Source organism: Artemia sp. Qi Xiang Cuo, chromosome 6 (genome assembly GCF_049724085.1).
Source record: "Artemia sp. Qi Xiang Cuo chromosome 6, ASM4972408v1, whole genome shotgun sequence".
Classification (NCBI taxonomy): domain Eukaryota; kingdom Metazoa; phylum Arthropoda; class Branchiopoda; order Anostraca; family Artemiidae; genus Artemia; species Artemia sp. Qi Xiang Cuo.
This window is the reverse complement of record NC_142799.1, coordinates 10229264-10253735: the sequence shown is the minus strand read 5'-3', so window position 1 is coordinate 10253735 and position 24472 is coordinate 10229264. Positions and strand designations below refer to the sequence as shown.

Genomic DNA, 24472 nt, shown 5'->3' with positions numbered 1-24472 from the left:
ATCCTTTTTTATCCTTTCTTTCAGATGGAAAACTTGTTTTATATAAAGGAAAATACGAAATAATTTCTGTTCGTTTTAATTTTTAAAGCAGCTCCTTACTTTAGCCTTGTTGTAGTATAGTGGATAGATGCTCTGCTTGGCAATACGGGGCTTGGGGTTCGATCCCTGTCGCAGCAAGGTTGGGCGACAAGATTGCTACTTGTCTCTGTAAAAATGACCCAGGAACTGAAACGTCACTTCGACACCCTATGCGCCATCAATGGCTCTGGAGGATCTTTATCCTTTTTTTCATTCCTCCTTCTATCTGAATTTTTATCATAAGACATGATATGTATATACTACTGAACGATTTTAATCAAACTAATTGACCTACTTTTTTTTCTTTTGATGTAGAAACACAGGGAATCATGCCAGGATGAAACCTCAATGAGGAGGATTCTCACTAGATTTGTGGGCACCTTTTGATGTATATCTGGTAGCTGCTACCCCTCTTTGGGATCTAAATTGGTGTGGCTGTTTGCTAAGACTGGGACCAAAAGACGTCTAAAGTTGGGATAATAGCTGGCTAACACCAGCACCGTACAAAATCTTATGAATAAATCAGAGCACGAAAATATTTCCTTGAATTTAAAATGCTAAGAAGCTCCTTGTTCTCCTTGGAAACTGTCAGTTAAATGATGTTTTGCCTATAAGAATCTCCGTAATTTGGTGTTAAGGAACGAAAACTCTGGAAAATTTTTTCCTATATCTTTTTCGAATATCTTGGATATTTATATATATATATATATCATAGGCTGTGCGCTAGCGTTGCCAAAGTAAAGAACGATGTGGGCACAATGTGTTTTTTTTCTCCATACCCGGGCACTTCGTATCGAAGGAGTTGTCGTAGAAACTTCAAAAAGGGCTCATTCTATTGGAAATTGGAGTGGCTAGTGCCCTTCTTAATAGTCTAAAGTGATTGGAGGGCAACTAGTCCCCCATAATTCCCCCAAACACATCCAATCAAAATATTGATATAGCCATTTTGTTCAGTGTAGGTGATTTCCAGATAGAAAATATCTTTTTGAGGAGGACCCTCCCCCACAACCCTTGGGGCAAGGGTTTTAAGTTATGCCTTGAGGGCATATAAGATCAATGTTGACACAATGTACAGTTTATTATTTTTTTTTCCTGTAAAGCAGGGCACTTTGTATAGTAGGGGTCGTCGTAGAGACTTCAAAAGGGGTTCATTCGAAAGTAATTGGAGGGCAACTAGCCCCCCCCCCTCACGCTAATCATTCCCCCATACACATCCAATCGAAATTTTGAGATAGCCATTTTGTTCCGCGTAGTTGGTTTCCAAATAGAAAATGTGTTTTGAGGAGGACATTTCCCCACAACCCTCAGGGCAAGGGTTTTAAGTTATGCCCTGGGGGCATATAAGGCTTTTATAGAAGGCGTTGTCGTAGAAACTTCAAAACAGGCTCATTCAATTGAAAATTCAAAGGGCCAGTGTCCTTTTATATAGTCGAAAGTAATTGGAGGGCAGCTAGCCCCCCCCCCTCACGCCAAACATTCCCCCAAACACATGCAATCAAAATTGTGAGAAAGCCATTTTGTTCAGCGGAGTTGATTTCCAGATAGAAAATATATTTTTGAGGAGGAAACTCCCCCACAACCCTCAGGGCAAGGGCTTTAAGTTATGCCCTGGAGGCACATAAGGTTTTTTCATTGAACGCGTTGTGGTAGAAACCTCAAAACAGGCTCATTTGATTGGGAATTGAAATGGCTAGTGTCCTTTTTAATAGTCGAAAGTGATTGGAGGGCAAATAGCCCCCCTCCTCACGCCCATCGTTCCCCCAAACACATCCAATCAAAATTTTAAGATAGCCATTTTGTTCAGTGTAGGTGATTTAAAGATAGAATATGTGTTTTTGAGGAGGAGACTCCCCCACAACCCTCAGAGCAAGGGTTTTAAGTTATGCCCTGGGGGCATATAATGTTTTTTATAGAAGGCGTTGTTGTAGAAACTTCAAAAAAGCCTCATTCGATTGGAAATTCAAAGGACTAGTGCCAGTTTCTATAGTTAAAAGTGATTTGAGGGCAACTAGCCCGCCCCCCCCCCCCACGCCCATCTTTCTCCCAAACACATCCAATCAAAATTGTGAGATAGCCATTTTGTTCCAAGTATTTGATTTCCAGATAGAAAATAGGTTTTTGAGGAGGACACTCAACCACAACCCTCAGGGCAAGGGTTTTTAAGTTATGGCATATAAGGCTTTTATAGAAGGCGTTGTCGTAGAAACTTCAAAACAGGCTCAGTGCCCTTTTTAATGCTCGAAAGTGATTGGAGGGCAACTAGCCCCGTCCCCCACGCCCATCATTCCCCCAAACACATCCAGTAAAAAATTTTAGATAGGCATTTTGTCAGCGTAGCTGATTTCCAGATAGAAAATATCTTTTTGAGAAGGACTCTCCTCCATAACCCTCGGGGCAAGGGTTTTAAGTTATGCCCTGGGGGCATATAAGGTTTTTATAGAAAAAATACAAATGAATGTGCATTTTCAGTTTAATATACATGTACTGATATTTAGTAATCAAAATGTTATAGTTATTTGATTTATTAAAGTTATAAATGTAAATACATTTGTATTTTTTTCAGTAAAGTGCAAATTTTGTTCTGGCCTTAGGAAGGCATAGGGGGTTTGCGCCCAACTTATGTTAATTTCTGCTCGTTTTGAGTTTGACTCGGTTATTTATTGTAATTTATGTTCGTTTTGGGTTTCATTTATTTATCAATGCTAATTTATGGTAGTTTCGAGCTTGGTAGATTACTTGATTTTATTTTTGCTCATTTTTGTTTAATGGAGTTCTTTACTTTTCTTTGAAAAACTTATTTTGTGGCAAAAGTTTTTTTTAATTAATATATACAAAACATTGTATTTTATTTTCATCCATCTATTTCGATCCATCAGTTTTTTTCCATCTGCATTAATAGCCAGCGTTTTCCTAGCACACCGGTTTTTAACAAGTAATGTTTCCACTGCCAACTTTTATATGTGTAAATACTGTCATGTCATCTAATCTATTTTATTGATTTCCCTGGGCACCAAAACTAGTGACCTTATATTTACCATTTTATATGGTTCTAGGCGAATACCCCCGGAAAATATCCCCCCCGGAAAACACCCCCCGAGGAAAATACCCCCCCCCCGCGGAAAATACCCCCCGGAAAATACCCCCATGGAAAATAACCCCCCGTGGAAAATAGCTCCCTGCGGAAAATACCCCCAGAAAATACCCCCCCCCCAAAAAAAAAAATTAAAATACCCCTAGTGGAAAGTAAGGCTATCAAAATTTGAGAATTTTATTTGAGTTTTATTTTTTTAATTTCCGTAGGGGGATGGAATTTTGGTACTTGTGTATTATGTGCCACTAACTCAAGTTTACGCCGTGTATAATTCGAGAACACACCTATTATTCTCCTTGACCACACTGCCTTTTCTATGACAAAATCAATAAGAGTTCCAAATAGGGATAGGTCCTTTTATTAGACAGTGAAACGAAAATATAAAACAAAGACTCTAAATATTTCGATGTCACAGTCGGTCATCATCATCAGTAGCCTAGAGTTACTAACTAATCAAAATTAAAACAAACTGCTCTTATACTAAACAAAATAATCACTTCCGGGTTAAAGCAATTTACCGGTCTATTGACTTAAAAAGTTCACTAACTGTTCTTGAATTTTTTTAATACTGCGTTGAGTAAAGGTGGTACAAATTTCTTCGAAATTGCAGGTCAAAGCAGGTTACCGGTCTAGCAAATGAAATGTTGCTGATTCTGAAGTTGGTCTGTCATCCCCATATATACAACGTTACTATTATTCTCCATGACCACACTGCCTTTTCTATGACGAAATCAATAAGAATAGGGATAGGGATAGGTCCTTTTATTATCCCTATCCAAATAGGGATAGGTCCTTTTATTAGACAGTGAAACGAAAATATAAAACAAAGACTCTAAATATTTTGATGACACAGTCGGACATCATCATCAGTAGAGTTACTAACTTATCAAAATTAAAACAAACTGCTTTTATACTGAACAAAATAATCACTTCCGGGTCACAGCAAGTTACCGGTCCATTGACTTAAAAAGTTCAGTTAAATGATCTTGAATTATTTGATACTGCGTTGAGTAAAGGTGGTACAAGTTCCTTTGAAATTGCAGGTCAAAGCAGGTTACCGGTCCATTGACTTAGAAAGTTCACAAACTATTCTTGAATTTTTTAATACTGCGTTGAGTAAAGGTGGTACAAGTTTCTTCGAAATTACAGGTCAGAGCAGGTTACCGGTCCATTGGTATAGAAAGTTCACTAACTGTTCTTGAATCTTGTAATACTGCGTTGAATATTCTTCTAATTAATAATGAAAAAATGCTGAATTTACAGGTACTAAATTTATCATTTAATTCTTCTAATAGTAAATAAAATGTTGCTGATTCTGAAGTTGGTCTGTCATCCCCATATATACGACGTTACTTTTATTCTCCATGACCACACTGCCTTTTCTACGACGAAATCAATGAGAATTCCAAATAGGGATAGGTCCTTTTATTAGACATTGAAACGAAAATAAAAAACAAAGACGCTAAATATATCGATGACACAGTCGGTCATCACCATCAGTAGAGTTACTAACATATCAAAATTAAAACAAACTGCTTTGATACTAAATAAGATAATCACTTCCAGGTCAAAGCAATTTACCGGTCCATTGACTTAAAAAGTTCACTAACTGTTCTTGAATTTTTTAATGCTGCGTTTAGAGTAGGGAGGCCTCAGAAGGAATGAGATACACTGCGTGTTGCCATCTATAATTTAGTTTAATTCTGACAGGGCACCATATATGGGCATAGACTCCCTAGGGGAAATGGATTTCCGAGAAATTGATTTGTTGGTGTTCGTCCAGGAGAATTGTCTCCGGGCGAAGTTTGCACATGCGCTTTCAAGGTCAATTGATTTGTTGGTGTTTGTCCAGGAGAATTGTCTCCGGGCAAAGTTTGCACATGCGCATTGACGGTGGGGAGAATGTTTTGATCTTAGAGATGAAGAGATTAACGCGGGAAAGGGTTTCATGGGAATTTCAAATGTGACAGCGCAGGGATGCCAAAACAAAAGGAACACACAGAACATCCGTTTAGGGATTATTTGGGCGAAACCGTTTTGAGACATTTTAGAAGATGATTTGGGCGAAACAGTTAGAGACATTTTAAAAGATGATTTTAGAAGATGATTTAGAAGGTGATTTGGGGATGAAACTCTGTGGTCGTTATAATACACAAGTTATATTTGAACAGTGTTCTGAGGTCCTCTACCCCAACCCCAAAGGGCCCCGAACCCCCTACACCAACTCCGAAGGAACCCCCCGGCCCCCAAAGGTCCCCCGGCGCCCCAAAGCCCCCCCCCCATTTTGTATGACTTTTTTATGTGCACTTGAGACAGAGAAGGGCCCCCACATTTCAAAAGGCTTTATTATATTTTTTCAGAACAAGTTCCTTTCTTAATATTCCCTCCTAAACCCATTTTACAAGTTGATGTACTCATCCTTTTCACCACAACTTTACCTTACGACTTTTTGAATACACCAACGCCAATCAGTACTTTTCAAAAGACTTTTTTATATTATTTCAGAACAAGTTCTTTACGTAATGTCCCGCCTAAATCAATTTTACAACTTGAAGTCCTCATCCTTTTCACCTACAACTTTACTTTATGGCTTTTTGATTATTCCATCACCGAGCAGTATTTTTCAAAAGACTTTTTTATATTTTTTCAGGGCAATTTCTTTACATAATATCATTCCAAAACCAATTTTACGACTTGAAGTACTTCTCTTTTTCACCTACAACTTTATTTTATGGCTTTTGAATATTCCAACACCAAGCAGTACTTTTAAAAAGACTTTTTTATATTATTTCAGAACACGTTCTTTACGTAATGTCCCTCCTAAACCAATTTTACAACTTGAAGTACTCATCCTTTTCACCCAAAACTTTACTTTATGGCTTTTGAATATCTCATCACCAAGCAATACTTTCAAAAGGCTTTTTTGTATCTTTTCAGAACAAAAATCAAATATTATAAATAAAATCACATGTATTTTAAATGTGTGCATCAAAGTAACAACAATTTTCTTTAATAACACCAAATGTTTACTGAACACACTGAAATTTCTCTTAGAAATAATATTTTTCATCAATGATAACACTTTTTCTGTTCGAACTAGCAAGTTTTCTGTCAAAGATACCAAATTTTTTCTTAGAAATAAAATTTTTTGATTGTGATAACAACTTTTCTGTCAGAAGTAGCAAGTTCTGCCTAACAATAACACACCTTCTCATCAAAGTAATGACATTTTACCTTAATACTAACATACTTTTACTGAACACACACAAATTTCTCATAGAAATAATATTTTTCATCAGTGATAACACTTTTTCCGTTCGAACTAGCAAGTTTTCTACCAAAGATTAGCAAATTTTTTCTTAGAAGTAACATTTTTGACTCTTAGAAATAATACTTTTCATCAATGATAACACTTTTTCTGTTCGAACTACCAAGTTTTCTGTCAAAGATACCAAATTTTTTCTTAGAAGTAACATTTTTTTGACTGTACTAACAACTTTTCTGTCAGAAGTAGCAAGTTCTGCCTAACACTAACAAACCTTCTCATCAAAGTAACGACATTTTACCTTAATACCAACATACTTTTACTGAACACACACAAATTTCTCATAGAAATAATATTTTTCTTCAGTGATAACACTTTTTCCGTTCGAACTAGCAAGTTTTTTACCAAAGATAGCAAATTTTTTCTTAGAAGTAAATTTTTTTTTTACTGAGAAAACAACTTTTCTGTCAGAAATAGCTAGTTCTGCTTAACACTAACAAACCTTCTCATCAAAGTAACGACATTTTACCTTAATACTAACATACTTTTACTGAACACACACAAATTTCTCATAGAAATAATATTCTTCATCAGTGGTAACACTTTTTCCGTTCGAACTAGCAATTTTTCTACCAAAGATACCAAATTTTTTCTTAGAGGTAACATTTTTTTGACTGTGATAACAACTTTTCTGTCAGAAGTAGCAAGTTCTGCTTAACACTAACAAACCTTCTCATCAAATTAACTGAATTTTACCTTAATACTAAAATACTTTTACTGAACACACACAAATTTCTCTTATAAATAATATTTTTCGTCAGTGATATCACTTCTTCGGTTCGAACTAGTAAGGTTTCTACCAAAGATACCAATTTTTTTCTGAGAAATAACATTTTTTTACTGTGATAATAACTTTTTTGTCAGAAGTGGCAAGTTTTGCTTAACACTAACAAACCTTCTCATGAAAGTTACAACATTTTACCTTAATACTAACATACTTTTAATGAACACACACAAATTTTTATTAGAAGTAACATTTTTTTTTATTGAGATAACAACTTTCTGTCAGAAGTAGCAAGTTTTGCTTAACACTAACAAACCTTCTCATCAAAGTAACGACATTTTACCTTAAAACTAACTTACTTTTACTGAACACAAACAAATTTCTCTTAGAAATAATATTTTTCGTCAGTGATAACACTTTTTCTGTTCGAACTAGCAAGTTTTCTACCAAAGATACCAAATTTTTTTTTTAGAAGTAACATTTTTTGATTGTGATAACAACTTTTCTGTCAGAAGTAGCAAGTTTTCCTTAACACTAACAAACATTCTCATCAAAGTAACGACATTTTACCTTAATACTAACATCCATTTACTGAACACACACAAATTTTTCTTAGAAGTAATATTTTTTGGAATGAGATAACAATTTTCTGTCAGAAGTAGCAAGTTTTGCTTAACACTAAGAATTCTTCACATCAATGTAACGATATTTTATCTCAATACTAACATACTTTTACTGAACACAAACACATGTCTCTTAATATTTTTGATCAGTGATAACACTGTTTATGTTCGAACTAGCAACTTTTCTACCAAAGATACCAAATTTTTTCTTAGAAGTAACATTTTTTGAATGCGATAACAACTTTTCTGTCAGAACCAGCAAGTTTTGTTTAACACTAACAAACCTTCTCATCAAAGTAACAATATTTTACCTCAATACTAACATACTTTTAATGAACACACACAAATTTCTCTGAGAAATAATATTTTCCATGAGTGATAACACTTTTTCTGTTCGAACTAGCAAGTTTTCTACCAAAGATACCAAATTTTTTTCCAAATTAACAAACATTCTCATCAAAGTAACGGCATTTTACCTTAATACTAACATACTTTTACTGAACACACACAAATTTTTCTTAGAAGTAACATTTTTTGGAATGAGATAACAACTTTCTGTCAGAAGTAGCAAGTTTTGCTTAACACAAACAAAAATTCTCATCAAAGTAACAATATTTTACCTTAATACTAATATACTTTTACTGAATACACACAAATTTTTCTTAGAAGTAACATTTTTTGATTGAGATAACAACTCTTCTGTCAGAAGTAGCAAGTTTTGCTTAACACTAACAAACATTCTCATCAAAGTAACAATATTTTACCTTAAAACTAACATACTTTTACTGAACACAGACAAATTTCTCTTAGAAATAAAATTTTTCTTCAGTGATAACACTTTTTCTGTTCGAACTAGGAACTTTTCTACCAAAGATACCAAATTTTTTCTTGGAAGTAACAATTTTTTGATTGTGATAACAACTTTTCTGTCAGAAGTAGCAAGAGTTGCTTAACACTAACAAACCTTCTCATCAAAGTAACAATATTTTACCTAAAAACTAACATACTTTTACTGAACACACACAAATATCTCTTAGAAATAATATTTTTCAACAGTGATAGCACCTATTCTGTTCGAACTAGCAAGTTTTCTACCAAAGATATTAAATTTTCCAGTTCAGTTCAGATTTTTCTCAAAGAGATGAAAAAATATAAAATAATGTTCCAAATTTTTCATAGAAGATAGAAAAGTTCAAGTTCACTTCTGAATTTTACCAAAGAACAAAATTCAATTCTAATTTCTCCAGAGAAAATACAAATCTTCCACTCCAGTTTTAAGTTCACCAAGACATAAAGAAATTTAAAGTTCTGGTCTAAATTTTTCGGTAGTAGATAGAAAAAGCTATATCATAGTTGCGAATATTTGCTATGAAGATAAAAAGTTCTACTTCAATTTTAAATTTTCTCAACGAAGTGAAGAAAAGTTCAACTTCGATTCTGAATTTTCTCAATGAGAAGAAATAAGTTATTGATCAATTCTATTTTTCCCAAATAATATATAAATTTTCCACTTCAATTAAGATCTTTCTCAAAGAGATGAAAAAATTTAAAATACTGTTCCAAATTTTTCATAGAAGATATAAAAGTTCAAGTTCTCTTCGGAATTTTACCAAAGAACACACTTCAATTCTAATTTCACCAGAGAAAATAAAAAAGCTTCCACTTCAGTTCTTATATCCCCGAAGACACAAAAATTAAAGTTCCATTCTAAATTTTACCGTAGAAGATAGAAAAAGTTATACCTTAGATGCGAATACTTACCTTGAAGATAAAAAGTTCCACTTTAATTCTGAATTTTCTCAACGAAAAAGAAATAAGTTATTGATCAATTCTATTTTCCCAAAATAATATAAAAATTTTCCACTTTAGTTCAGATTTTTCTCAAAGAGATGAAAAAATTTAAAATACTCTTCCAAATTTTTCATGGAAGGTAGAAAAGTTCAAGTTCTCTTCTCAATTTTACCAAAGAACTCAATTCAAACCTAATTTCTCCAGAGAAAATAAAAAGCTTCCACTTCAGTTTTAAGTTCAACAAGACATAAAAAATTTAAAGTTCAATTCTAAATGTTTCCGTAGAAGATAGGAAAAGTTATACTATGATTGTGATTATTCTCCATGAAGATAAAAAGTTTCACTTTAATTCTAAATTTTCTTAAATTCAGTTCCAACTTTTCTCAAAGAGATTAAAAATTTAAAGTTCTGTTCCAAGTTTTTCATAGAAGATAGCAAAAGTTATACTTTAATAGTGAATATTCAATTTCTCTTCTGAATTTTACCAAAGAACACAATTCAATCCTAATTTCTCCAGAGAAAATAAAAAGCTTCCACTTCAGTTTTAAGTTCACCAAGACATAAAAAATTTAAAGTTCAGTTGTAAATTTTTCCATAGAAGATAGGAAAAGTTATACTATGATTGTGATTATTTTCCATGAAGATAAAATGTTTCACTTTAAATGTAAATTTTCTTAAGTTCAGTTCCGAGTTTTCTCGAAGAGATGTAAAAATTTAAAGTTGTGTTCCTAATTTTTAATAGAAGATAGAAAAAGTTATACTTTGGTCATAAATACTTTCCATGAAGATAAGGAGCCCCACATTAGTCCTGAATTTTCTCAAAGAAGTAATAAATACTTAACCTTTCTTTTGAATTTTCATAACGAAGAGAAAAAGTTTTGCTCAATTCTGAATTTTACCAATGAAAATGAAAAGCTTCCATTTCAGTTCTTAATTTCTCAAAGACATAAAAAATTTAAAGTTCAGTTCTAAATTTTTCCGTAGAAGATAGGAATGGTTATACTATGATTGTAATTATTTTCAATGAAGATAAAAAGTTTCACTTTATTTCTAATTTTTCTTAAATTTAGTTCCGATTTTTCTCAAAGAGATGAAACAATTTAAAGTTCTGTTCCAAATTTTTCATAGAAGATAGAAAAAGTTATACATTGATTGTGAATATTCGCCATGAAGATATGGAGCTCCACTTTAATTCTGAGTTTTCTCGAAGAAGTGCAAAACGTTCAAGTTTTCTTCTGAATTTTCTTAAAGAAGAGAAAAAAGTTAGCTCAATTCTGAATTTTACCAATGAAAATAGCTTCCACTTCAGTTCTTAATTTCTCAAAGACATAAGAAATTTAAATTTCAGTTCTAAATATTTCCCTAGAAGATACGAAAAGTTATACCATGATTGTGATTATTTTCCAGTGAAGATAAAAAGTTTCACTTTATTTATAATTTTTCTTAAATTCAGTTCCGATTTTTCTCAAAGAGATGAAAAATTTAAAGTTCTGTTCCAAATTTTTCATAGAAGATAGAAAAAGCTATACGTTGATCATGTATATTCACCATGAAGATAAAAAGTTCCATTTTAATTCTAAATTTTCTCAATGCAGTGCAAAATGTTCAAGTTTTCTTGTAATTTTTCCAAGAAAATAAAAAGGTTCCACTTGAGTTCTGGTTTTTTTCTCGAAGAGATGAAAAATTTGATGTTCTATTCTTATTTTAAATTAAATTATAGCTCCTTTATCTTATGAATTTACCCCTTAAATTTTTAAATTAGAAAATGATTGACTCGTTCTATTATTAAAGACAATCGTTCAAACTCGTTCATCTAACCTCCAAAACAATAGGTTAGGCTAGGTTAGGTATAAATAAATATTAATAAATTAATAGAAACATTTCTCCATGTTTAACTTAGGTTAGGTTAGCTTATCATGAGCGCTCATGATAAGTTAACCTAACCTAAGTTAAACATGGTGAAAAGTCGACCTGGGGGGATTTTCCGACGAGTATGGTTAGGTTAGGCTAGATTAAGTTAGATAGTTAGGTTAGGTTAGCCTACGTACGCGCGCGTACGTAGGATATCCTAACCAAACTTAACCTAACCTAACTTAATCTAGACTAACCTAACATAACCATACTCGCCGGAAAATCCCCCCCCAGGGTGACTTTTTACCATGTTTAACTTAGGTTAGGTTAACTTATCATGAGCGTTCATGATAAGCTAACCTAACCTAAGTTAAACATGGAAAAATGTTTCTATTTATTTATTAATATTTATTTATACCTTATCTAACCTAACCTAACCTATTGTTTTGGAGGTTAGATGAACGAGTTTGAACGATTGTGTTTAATAATAGAACGAGTCACTCATTTTCTAATTTAAAAATTTGAGGGTAAATCCATAAGACAAAGGAGCTAAAATTTAATTTAAAATTAGAACAGAACTTTAATTTTTTGATCTCTTTGAGAAAAAAAACAGAACTGAAGTGGAACCTTTTTATTTTCTTGGAAAAATTAGAAGAGAACTTGAACATTTTGCATTTCATTGATAAAATTTGGAATTAAAGTGGAACTTTTTATCTTCATGGTGAATATACACGATCAATGTATAACTTTTTCTATCTTCTATGAAAAATTTGGAACAGAACTTTAAATTTTCTCATCTCTTTGAGAAAAATCGGAACTGAATTTAAGAAAATTTAGAAATAAAGTGAAATACTTTTCTCATCTTTCACTTCGGAAAAACTAATTCATGCAATCAACTCAGAAATCAGTCAACTTTTCCTCATGGCTTCTATGAAAAATCATTTAGACATCTCTGAAAAATCGAACTTTAAGAAATTTAAATTATGAAAATACTTCTGAGAAATATCAAGAAAACTGTACATGGTTTAAGACTTATTTTCATGTCTTGGTGAACTTAAAACTGAAGTGGAAGCATTTTATTTTCTCTGGAGAAATTAGAATTTAATTTTGTTCTTTGGTAAAATTCAGAAGAGAACTTGAATATTCACTATTAAAGTATAACTTTTCCTATCTCTTATGAAAAACTTGGAACAGAACTTTAAATTTTTTCTTCTCTTTCAGAAAAGTCGGAACTGAATTTAAGAAAATTTAGAATTAAAGTGAAAATTTTAATCTTCATGCAAAATAATCACAATCATTGTATAACTTTTCCTATCTTCTACGGAAAAATTTAGAATTGAATTTTAAATTTTTTATGTCTTGGTGAACTTAAAACTGAAGTGGAAGCTTTTTATTTTCTCTAGAGAAATTAGGTTTGAATTGTGTTCTTTGGTAAAATTCAGAAAAGAACTTGAACTTTTCTACCTTCTATGAAAAATTTGGAAGAGTATTTTAAATTTTTTCATCTCTTTGAGAAAAATCTGCACTAAAGTGGAAAATTTTTATATTATTTTGGGAAAATAGAATTGATCAATAACTTATTTCTTTTTTGTTGAGAAAATTCGGAATTAAAGTGGAACTTTTTATCTTCAAGGTAAGTATTCGCATCTAAGGTATAACTTTTTCTATCTTCAATGGTAAAATTTAGAATGGAACTTTAATTTTTGTGTCTTTGGGGAAATAAGAACTGAAGTGGAAGCTTTTTTATTTTCTCTGGTGAAATTAGAATTGAAGTGTGTTCTTTGGTAAAATTCAAAAGAGAACTTGAACTTTTCTATCTTCTATGAAAAATTTTGGAACAGTATTTTAAATTGTTTCATCTCTTTGAGAAAGATCTGAATTGAAGTGGAAAATTTTTATATTATTTGGGAAAAATAGAATTGATCAATAACTTATTTCTTCTCATTGAGAAAATTCAGAGTCGAAGCTGAACTTTTCTTTACTTCGTTGAGAAAATTTAAAATTGAAGTTGCACTTTTTAGCTTCATAGCAAATATTCATAACTATAGTATAGTTTTTTCTATCTACTACCGAAAAATTTAGACCAGAGCTTTAAATTTCTTTGTGCCTTGCTGAACTTAAAACTGGAGTGGAAGATTTACATTTTCTCTGGAGAAATTAGAATTGAATTGGTTTCTTTGGTAAAATTCAGAAGTGAACTTGAACTTTTCTATCTTCTATGAAAAATTTGGAACATTATTTTAAATTTTTTCATCTCTTTGAGAAAAATCTGAACTGAAGTGGAAAATTTGATATCTTTGGTAGAAAACTTACTAGTTCGAACAAAAAAGGGTTATCACTGATGAAAAATATTATTTATAAGAGAAATATGTGTGTGTTCAGTAAAATTATATTAGTTTTAAGGTAAAATATTGTTACTTTGATATGAAGGTTTGTTAGTGTTAAGCAAAACTTTCTACTTCTAACAGAAAATTTTTTATCACAATCAAAAAATTGTTACTTCTAAGAAAAAATTTGGTAACTTTGGTAGAAAAGTTGCAAGTTCGAACAGAAAAAGTGTTATCACTGATGAAAAATATTATTTCTAAGAGAAATTTGTGTGTTTTAAGTAAAAGTTTGTTAGTTTTAAGGTAAAATATCGTTACTTTGATGAGAATGTTTGTTAGTGTTAAGCAAAACTTGCTGCTTCTGACAGAAAAGTTGTTATCTCAATCAAAAAATGTTACTTCTAAGAAAAATTTGTGTGTATTCATTAAAAGTATGTTAGTATTAAGATAAAATGTCGTTACTTTGATGAGAAGGTTCGTTAGTGTTAAGAAAAACTTGCTACTTCTGACAGAAAAGTTGTTATCACAATCAAAAATGTTACTTCTAAGAAAAAATTTGGTAACTTTGGTAGAAAAGTTGCAAGTTCGAACAGAAAAAGTGTTATCACTGATGAAAAATATTATTTCTAAGAGAAATTTGTGTGTGTTCATCAAAAGTATTTTAGTATTGAGGTAAAATATTGTTACTTTGCTGAGAAGGTGTGTTAGTGTTAAGCAGAACTTGCTACTTATGACAGAAACGTTGTTATCACAGTCAAAAATATGTTACTTCTAAGAAAAAATTTGGTATCTTTGGTAGAAAACTTGCTAGTTCAAACAGAAAAAGTGTTATCACTGATGAAAAATATTATTTGTAAGAGAAATTTGTTTGTCTTCATTAAAAGTATGTTAGTTTTAAGGTAAAATATTGTTACTTTGATGAGAAGGTTTGTTAGTGTTAAGCAGAACTTGCTACTTCTGACAGAAAGTTGTTATCTCATTCAAAAAAATGTTACTTCTCAGAAAAATTTGTGTGTATTCTGTAAATGGATGTTAGTATTAAGGTAAAATACCGTTACTTTGATGAGAATGTTTGTTAGTGTTAAGCAAAACTTGCTACTTCTGACAAAAAAGTTGATATCACAGTCAAAAAAATGTTACTTCTAAAAAAAATTTGGTATCTTTAGTAGAAAACTTGGTAGTTCGAACAGAAAGTGTTATCGCTGACGAAAAATATTATTTCTAAGAGAAATTTGTATGTGTTCAGAAAAGTAAGTTAGTTTTAAGGTAAAATGTCGTTACTTTGATGAGAAGGTTTGTAAGTGTTAAGCAAAACTTGCTACTTTTGACAGAAAGTTGTTATCTCAATAAAAAAATGTTACTTCTAAGAAAAATTTGTGTGTGTTCATTAAAAGTATGTAAGGATTAAGATAAAATGTCGTTACTTTGATGAGAAGGTTTGTTAGTGTTAAGCAGAACTTGATACTTCTGACAGAAAAGTTGGTATCACAATCAAAAAATGTTACTTCTAAGAAAAAATTTGGTGTCTTTGGTAGAAAACTTGCTAGTTCGAACAGAAAAAGTGTTATCACTGATGAAAAATATTATTTCTAAGAAAAATTTGTGTAAGTTCAGTAAAAGCATGTTAGCATTAAGGTAAAATGTCGTTACTTTGATGAGAAGGTTTGTTAGTGTTAAGCAGAACTTGCTACTTCTGACAGAAAAGTTGTTATCACAGTCAAAAAAATGCTACTTCTAAGAAAAAATTTAATATTATTTCTAAGAGAAATTTGTGTATTTTCATTAAAAGTATGTTAGTATTGAGGTAAAATATTGTTACTTTGATGAGAAGGTTTGTTAGTGTTAAGCAGAACTTGTTACTTCTGACAGAAAAGTTGTTTTCACAATCAAAAATATGTTACTTATAAAAAAAAACTTGGTATCTTTGGTAGAAAACTTGCTAGTTCGAACAGAAAAAGTGTTATCACTGATGAAAAATATTATTTCTAAGAGAAATTTGTTTGTGTTCAGTAAAAGTATGTTAGTTTTAAGGTAAAATATTGTTACTTTGATGAGAAGGTTTGTTAGTGTTAAGCAAAACTTGCTACTTCTGACAGAAAGTTGTTATCGCATTACAAAAAATGTTACTTCTAAGGAAAATTTGTGTGTGTTCATTAAAAGTATGTTAGTATTAAGATAAAATGTCGTTACTTTGATGAGAAGGTTTGTTAGTGTTAAGCAAAACTTCCTAGTTCTGACGGAATAGTTGTTATCACAATCAAAAAATTTTATTTCTAAGAAAAAATTTTGTATCTTTGGTAGAAAAGTTGCTAGTTCGAACAGAAAAAGTGTTATCTTTGATGAAAAATATTATTTCGAAGAGAAATTTGTGTGTATTCAGTAAAACTATGTTAGTATGAAGGTAAAATATTATTTTATTTACGTTAAGTTTTGTCACTGTTAATATAATCTGGCTACATCCGACAAAAAATTTTTTACTAAAATAAAATAATAGTTACCTCTAAGAAAAAATTTTCTATCTTTGGCTGAAACATGTCTACTACAAACAGAAATAGCATTACCCCTAATGAAGAATATTTCTTTTAAGAGAAATTTGTGCATGTTCAGTAAAAGGATGATGGTATGAATGTAAAATGTTGTAACTTTGATGAGAATGTTTGTTAGTGTTAAGCAGAGCTTGCTACTTCTGACAGAATAGTTGTTATCACAGACAAAAATCGTTACTTCTAAGAAAAATTTGGTATCTTCGGCAGAAAACTTGGTAGTTCGAACAGAAAAAGTGTTATCATTGATGAAAAATATTATTTCTAAGAGTAAAAAAATGTTACTTCTAAGAAAAAATTTGCTATCTTTGGTAGAAAACTTGCTAGTTCGAACGGAAAAAGTGTTATCACTGATGAAAAATATCATTTCTATGAGAAATTTGTGTTTTTTCAGTAAAAGTATTTTAGTATTAAGGTAAAATGTTTTTACTTTGATGAGAGGGTTTGTTAGTGTTAGGCAGAACTTGCTACTTCTGACAGAATATTTGTTATCACAGTCAAAAAATGTTACTTCTGAAAAAAATTTGGTATCTTTGACAGAAAACTTGGTAGTTCGAACAGAAAAAGTGTTATCATTGATGAAACATATTATTTCTAAGAGTCAAAAATGTTACTTCTAAGAAAAAATTTGCTATCTTTGGTAGAAAACTTGCTAGTTCGAACGGAAAAAGTGTTATCACTGATGAAAAATATTATTTCTATGAGAAATTTGTGTGTGTTCAGTAAAAGTATGTTAGTATTAAGGTAAAATATCGTTAATTTGATGAGAAGGTGTGTTAGTGTTAGGCAGAACTTGCTACTTCTGACGGAAAAGTTGTTATCAAAGTCAAAAAATTCTACTTCTAAGAAAAAATTTGGTATCTTCGACAGAAAACTTGCTAGTTCGAAAAGAAAAAGTGTTATCATTGATGAAAAATATTATTTCTAAGAGAAATTTGTGTTTGTTCAGTAGACATTTGGTGATATTAAAGAAGATTGTTGTTACTTTGATGCATACATTTAAAATACATGTGATTTTATTTATAATATTGGATTTTTGTCCTGAAAAGATATAAAAAAGCCTTTTGAAAGTATTGCTTGGTGATGGGATATTCAAAAAGCCATAAAGTAAAGCTGTGGGTGAAAAGGAGGAGTACTTCAAGTTGTAAAATTGGTTTAGGAGGGAAATTACGTAAAGAACGTGTTCTGAAATAATATAAAAAAGTCTTTTGAAAAGTACTGCTTGGTGATGGAATATTCAAAAAGCCATAATGTAAAGTTGTAGGTGAAAAAGATAAGTACTTCAAGTCGTAAAATTGGTTTAGGAGGGATATTACGTAAAGAACTTGTTCTGAAATAATATAAAAAAGTCTTTTGAAAAGTACTGCTTTGTGATGGGATATTCAAAAAGCCATAAAGTAAAGTTGTGGGTGAAAAGGATGAGTACTTCAAGTTGTAAAATTGGTTTAGGCGGGACATTACGTAAAGAACTTGTTCTGAAATAATATAAAAAAGTCTTTTGAAAAGTACTGCTTGGCGTTGGGGTATTCAAAAAGTCGCAAGGTAAGGTTGTGGTGAAAAGGATGAGTACATCAACTTGCAAAATGGGTTTAGGAGGGAATATTAAGAAAGGAACTTGTTCTGAAAAGATATAATAAAGCCTTTTAAAATTTGGGGGGCGTTTCTATGTCTCAAGTGCATATAAAAAAATATTAAACAATGGGGGACCTTTGGGGCACCGGGCGACCTTTGGGGGCCGGGGGGTTCCTTTGGGGTTGGGGTAGGGGGATCGGCGCCCTTTGGGGTTGGGGTAGAGGACCTCACAACAGTGTTCAAATAGAACTTGTGTATTATAACGACCACAGAGTTTAACCCCAAAATCATCTTCTAAATCATCTTCTAAAATCATCTTTTAAAATGTTTCTAACTGTTTCGCCCAAATCATCTTCTAAAATGTCTCAAAACGGTTTCGCCCAGATAATCCCTAAACGCAATTTCTGCGTGTTCCTTTTGTTTTGGCATCCCTGCGATGTCACATTTGAAATTCCTAGGAAACACTTTCCCACTTTAGTCTCTTCATCCCTAAGATCAAAACATTCTCCCCACCGTTATTGCACATGTGCAAACTTCGCCCGGAGACAATTATCCTGGACGAACACCAACGATTCAGTCGACCTTGACAGCGCATGTACAAACTACGCCCGGAGACAGTTCTCCTGGACGAACATCAACAAATCAATTTCTCGGAAATTCATTTCCTCTAGGGAGTCTATGCCCATATATGGTACCCCGTCGGCATTAAACTAAATTGTAGATGGCAGCACGCAGTGTATCTCATTCCTTCTGAGGCCTCCATACTGTTTAGTAAAGGTGGTACAAGTTTCTTCTAAATTGCAGGTCAAAGCAGGTTACCGGTCTATTGACTTAGAAAGTTCACTAGCTGTTCTTGAATCTTGTAATACTGCGTTGAATATTCTTCTAATTAAAGTTGAAACAATACTGAATTTACAGCTGCTAAATTTTTCACTTTAATCTTGAAAGATCAAGTGAAGTGTTGCTGGTTCTAAAGTTGATCTATCATCTCCATATAAATAACGCTAATATTATACTCCATAATGAAGCTGCCTTTCTTATTACAAAATCAATGAGAATTTAAAATAGGGTTAGGTTCTTTTATTAGACAGTGAAAAAAAAATATAAAACAAAGACTCTAAATATTTTGATAACACGGTCGGTCATCATCATCAATTGAGTTAATAACTTATCAAAATTAAAACAAACTACTTTCATACTAAACGAAATAATCACTTCCGGGTAAAAGTAAGTTACCGGTCCATTTACTTAAAAAGTTTACTTACTGTTCTTGAATTTTTTAATACTGCGTTGAGTAAAGGTGGTACAAGTTTCTTCGAAATTGCAGGTCAAAGCAGGTTACCGGTCCATTGACTTAGAAAGTTCACTAACTGTTTTTGAATCTTGTAATACTGCGCTGAGTAAAGGTGGTACAAGTTTCTTCGAAATTGCAGGTCAAAGCAGGTTACCAGTCCATTGACTTAGAAAGTTCACTAACTGTTCTTGAATTTTTTAATGCTGCGTTTAGTAAAGGTGGTACAAGTTTCTTCGAAATTGCAGGTCAAAGCAGATTACCAGTCCATTGAACCTGCTTTTTGAAATACAGGTGGTACAAGTTTCTTCGAAATTGCAGGTCAAAGCAGATTACCGGTTCATTGAACCTGTTTTGACCTGCAATTTCGAAGAAACTTGTACCACCTTTGATCAACGCAGTATTAAAAAATTCAAGAACAGCTAGTGAACTTTTTAAGTCAAAGGACCGGTAACTTGCTTTGATCCGGAAGTGATTATTTTGTTTAGTATAAAAGCAGTTTGTTTTAATTTTTATAAGTTAGTAACTCTACTGATGATGATGACCAACTGTGTCATCGAAATATTTAGAGTCTTTGTTTTATATTTTCGTTTCACTGTCTAATAAAAGGACCTATCCCTATTTGTAATTCTTATTAAGAACACACCGCTTTTTTTGTTAGTATCTTCGTTACTTTAGAGATAAATTTGTGCTATAGATTTGCACATTAGGGGGGGGGGGGTAAGCATAACGGGTCTGAATGCAAAATGTGTTTGGTTCAATTATCCTGCATATTAGATAGATAGACAAGTAAGTGTATTTTAAAGACAAATATACGGCCATGAACACAGTAAAATAACATGAATGAATACAGTGGATAGGGGGGGGGGGGGGGTTAACCTCCCAAAAAATTCCCTCCCCCACGAAAAATACCCCCCCCTCATTCGTAAAGTAAACCCCGCGGAAAATACCCCCTCCTTGGAAAATACCCTCCTCTCCTTCGAAAAATAAGGTTTCTAAATTTGAAACTTTTATTAAAGTTTTTTTATAGTTTTGTTGAAAAGTGCTAAGGAACGGGAAAAAGAGGAATTTACACACCAGAAGTGTCTTAAAAACTTAGAAAAAAATAACACAAATCCATTTTTGTTAAAAAGGCTTCCATATGATTTTCTGCAATTTACGGCAGTAGCGGGTGCCAAATTAAAAAAAAAATTGAAGAAGAAAAACAATTAAGGCAAACAATCATCAAAATTAAGCTAAAACTTATGGCACCAAAAATTTTAAGAAGGTTTGGCTATCATTTGAAAAGATAGTTGGTTTTGGGAACCAACACATTCTAAATTGTTTAAGTTTTTACAGACAAAAGCGTTGTCAAATTCTACGAGTTTTTTTTTTCTTATCTTCCAAGTGTAAAACTACCACAAATCACCATTAACAAATAAATGAAACCCAAAACTAACAGAAATTTTAATAGATAGCCTAGACAAACTCCAAACGAGCAAAAAGTAAAAGGAGTATGGCTGACAACACCCATGTCTTCTTCAGACCAGAAAATAATTTGCACTTTATTAAAAAAAAAAACAAAAAAAAAAACGTGTATTGTCAGTTTGATATACATATTCTGATATCTATTCCTTATAGTCTTAATATTTCTTTATTTGTTGAAGTCAAAAAAGTTAAAACATTTAAAATGTATTTTGTTTTCAGTAAAGTGCAAATTATTTTCTGGTCTTGAGGAGGTGTGGGGGTTGTCAGCCCTACTCATGCTAATTTTTTGTTATTTTGAGCTTGAATAGGTTATTTGTTGTAATTTCTGTTAGATTTGGGCTTCATTTATTTATTTATGGTTATTTATGATAATTTTACGCTTGGAAAATTATTTGAATTCACTTCTGCTCATTTTTGGGTTAACGAGGGCATCGGCAAGAGGGGGGAGGGGGGCAGTTGGGGGGGGGGTCATAGCCCCCCCCCTGGAAATTTATGACTATATAGTAATTATAAGGAAACTAAAGGAAAAAAAACAGAATAGGGAAAAACCATGGAAAAAATGTTTGTTACCCCATTGTTGGCTGCCTACCAATAGATTTTGACCCATAATGAGGAAAATATAAGTTCTAATTTGTGACTGAGTGACCCCTAACCTGTTTTCCAAAACATTTTTTCTATATGATTTGGCTGGAGCAGAAAAAACAAAAACAAATTCTTCATAGTATGGAAGGGTAAGTAAATAACGATCTTTGTCAATAATTAACGTATATTAGTTTAAGTTCTGGCATAATTCAGTCCAGGAACCGGCTTTTTGTGGTAATTTTAAATATACAGTTGCTTATTAGTAATAAGTGCAGCCATTAGAACGCAAGGAAGTTTGTATAGTTATAGAAAACACAAGGAAAACAACTTAATGAGGGACGATTTCGGTAAAAATATGCCATAAACTTTTGATTGCATTGCAAGAGTACCCATGAGCTGATTTATGAAGCCACAGTAATCAGAAATGTTTCCCCTGGACGGAATGCTATATTTCTGTATTTTCCTCCCGAACGGATACGTTTTTTGTGTTTTATTATAATTTTTTTCCAGGAGTGATGGTATATATTTAGTTTTCACTTTAAAAAAAAATTAAATTTTTACAGTTATGAAGTTTAAAGGTGTAAAATATACTGGCTTTTGGCATTCAAAATTAAATTAAAAATATTGAATTAAATACTTTTATTTGATTTTCTTAATCATAATTTTGATGTTTTACTTAGAACAAACCTTACGTGGGAGGATATTCCCTTGGGGGAAGGGACATTTCTAAGAAGGGGGCGCCGGATTTCCGAGTATTAATCAAAAAACGATCAGAAATTAAATAAAAAAATAAGTTTTTCAACTGATAGTAAGGAGCAACAATAAAACTTAAAACAAACAGAAATTATTAAGCATATGAGGGGGTTCGCCACCTAGTCAATACCTTGCTTTTTATGCTAATTTTTTTTTAACACTTTCAAAAGAGCTATCTAGTCTAACTAAACAGGCTTTGTTATTCAGGGATTTGTGATTCGAACAACATTTGAACTTTAGCGTAATATTTGAACCCATAATACACAAGTAACAAAACTCCTTCCCCGAATAGAAATTAAAAAATAAAACTCAAACAAAATTCTCAAATTTTTACAGCCTTTTTTTCCACGGGGGGGGGGGGGGTGTATTTTCCGGTGGGTACAGTATTTGGACAGTTTGATGTCAGAAAACAATTCTTTCTAGGTATATAGCCACTAAAAAATTACAGAAGAATAGCGAGGTATCTGGAAATTTTTCTAACTAAAAAAAAAGAAAAAAAGAAAAAAATATATAAAGTAAATGCAATGTTTTATTTAAGAGTTTTTTTTCCAAGTATTTTTTTCAATGACCGTTTTTCCAAGTATTAAATACTATTATTAGGTTTATGTTATTGACAAGGATCGTTATTTAATTAACATTCTTTACTATGAAGAATTTGTTTTTTTTTGTTTTATTTTTCTCCAAACAAATTATATAGAAAAAAATTGACGAAAACTTGCTAGGGATTCCTCAATCACAAATTAGAACTTACATTTTTCCTTAATAAGGTTCGAAATCTATTGGGAGGCAGCCAATAATGGGACAACAAAAATTTTTTGCATGTTTTTTGCCTATTCTGCTTCTTTCCCTTTGGTTTTCTTATAATTACTATATAGCCCCAAATTTCCAGGTGGGAGTCATTTGGGCGGTCAAACACCCCCCCTCCCAATTCACTATATTCATTTATGTTATTTTACTGTGTTCATGGCCGTATATTTAGCTATAAAATACACTTATTTATCTATCAATCTAATATACAGAATAATTGTACCAAACACATTTTGCATTCAGACCCGTTGTGCTTACCCCCCCCCTCTAATGTGCAAATCTATAGTGCAAATTTATTTCTAAAGTAACGCAGAAACTAAAAAAAAAAAACGGCGTGTTCTCGAATTTTACACTGCGTAAACTTGAGTGAGTGGCGCATAATATACAAGTACCAAAATTCCATCCCCCTACGGAAATTAAAAAAATAAAACTCAAATAAAATTCTCAAATTTGGAAAGCCTTATTTTCCACGGGAGTGTTTTTTTTTTGAAGGGAGGGGTATTTTCCGCGGGGGTATTTTCCGGGGAAGTAATTTCCGGGGGGTATTTTCTGCGCGGGGGTGTATTTTCCGGGGGTATATTCCGAGGGGGGTATTTTCCGAGGGTGGCATTTTCCCTGAGGGGGGTATTTTCTGAGGGGGGTATTTTCCGGGGGGATATTTTCCAGGGGGCATTTGCCGGGGGGGGGGGTAAACGCCGGCCACCATTTTATATACCTTTACATTTCTTGGGTACCGACCTTAGCAACCTGCTGCACCGTCTTAAGATAAAGAAACACCTGACCCACGTATCGAAGAACTGACTTTGGTTTTACCTTATGAAGATATTCCGTTGAGTCTCATAGAATCCGTCTTCCGATATGAAATTTAATTGAATCAGAACCAATCTTTAGTTTAATTTCGTATCCTTTTTCAGGTAGCATCTATTCTTGCCACTTATGTCATAGTGTTGATGCAATTCAAGAACAGTGACTAGCACTGCAAATAAGACAATGCAGATATATTTGATGTGTGGCATCTATTCTTGCCACTCATGTCATAGTGTTGATGCAATTCAAGAACAGTGAATAGCACTGCAAATAAGATAGTGCAGATATATTTGATGTGTGGTGCTTTTTTGTATGATTACGACATGAACATCAATAAATTATTTACGATGAATATCATATAGCCTATGATGTTTTAGTATGTCGAAGTTCGTCACCAATTGTTTTACAAACAATTTTCTGAACCATAGAATATTTTTAATTTGTGTTTTAAGTAAAGATATGTTTTCTTTTGGTGTTTTACGATTAAATTCCTAATTAATCAGCCAATGGGAGACCTCTGCTGTTTTTCTATGCTACGTTGCAAAGTTTCTCCGGGCTTCATTTGTTGATTTTCTTTTGTTTTATAAGAATGTATCCTAAGACCTCTACTTACAGCAGTGTTTTGTAGGATTTTAAGTGGGTTTAGGGCTGATTTCCTGGCTGTATCATAAAAGACTATAGTTCATGTGAGATCTGGTTTATTGTTCCTAAAATAAGAACAAGATCTTGTCGTGGGAACCTTCAAGGGCACCCCCATAAATGTTGGAAGGGTTTTCAGCTTTATTATCTTTGATGTGAAGAAAAACGATTTTTCTTTAAATGCGGTTTTCGATTCTCGAA

At 32.3% G+C, this 24472-nt stretch overlaps 1 protein-coding gene across 1 annotated transcript in view; it reads left to right on the top strand.

Annotated features, from left to right (window-relative positions):
* Positions 1 to 23965, top strand: part of LOC148950854 (uncharacterized) — a 70984-nt gene extending 47019 nt beyond the window's left edge. Inside the window, exon 3 of the mRNA XM_089090048.1 lies at positions 23740 to 23965. Coding sequence (XP_088946174.1) covers positions 23740 to 23799 — 60 coding nt within the window. The 3' untranslated portion in view covers positions 23800 to 23965. The remainder of the gene's footprint in view (positions 1 to 23739) is intronic.
* The last annotated feature ends 507 nt before the right edge of the window (positions 23966 to 24472 follow it).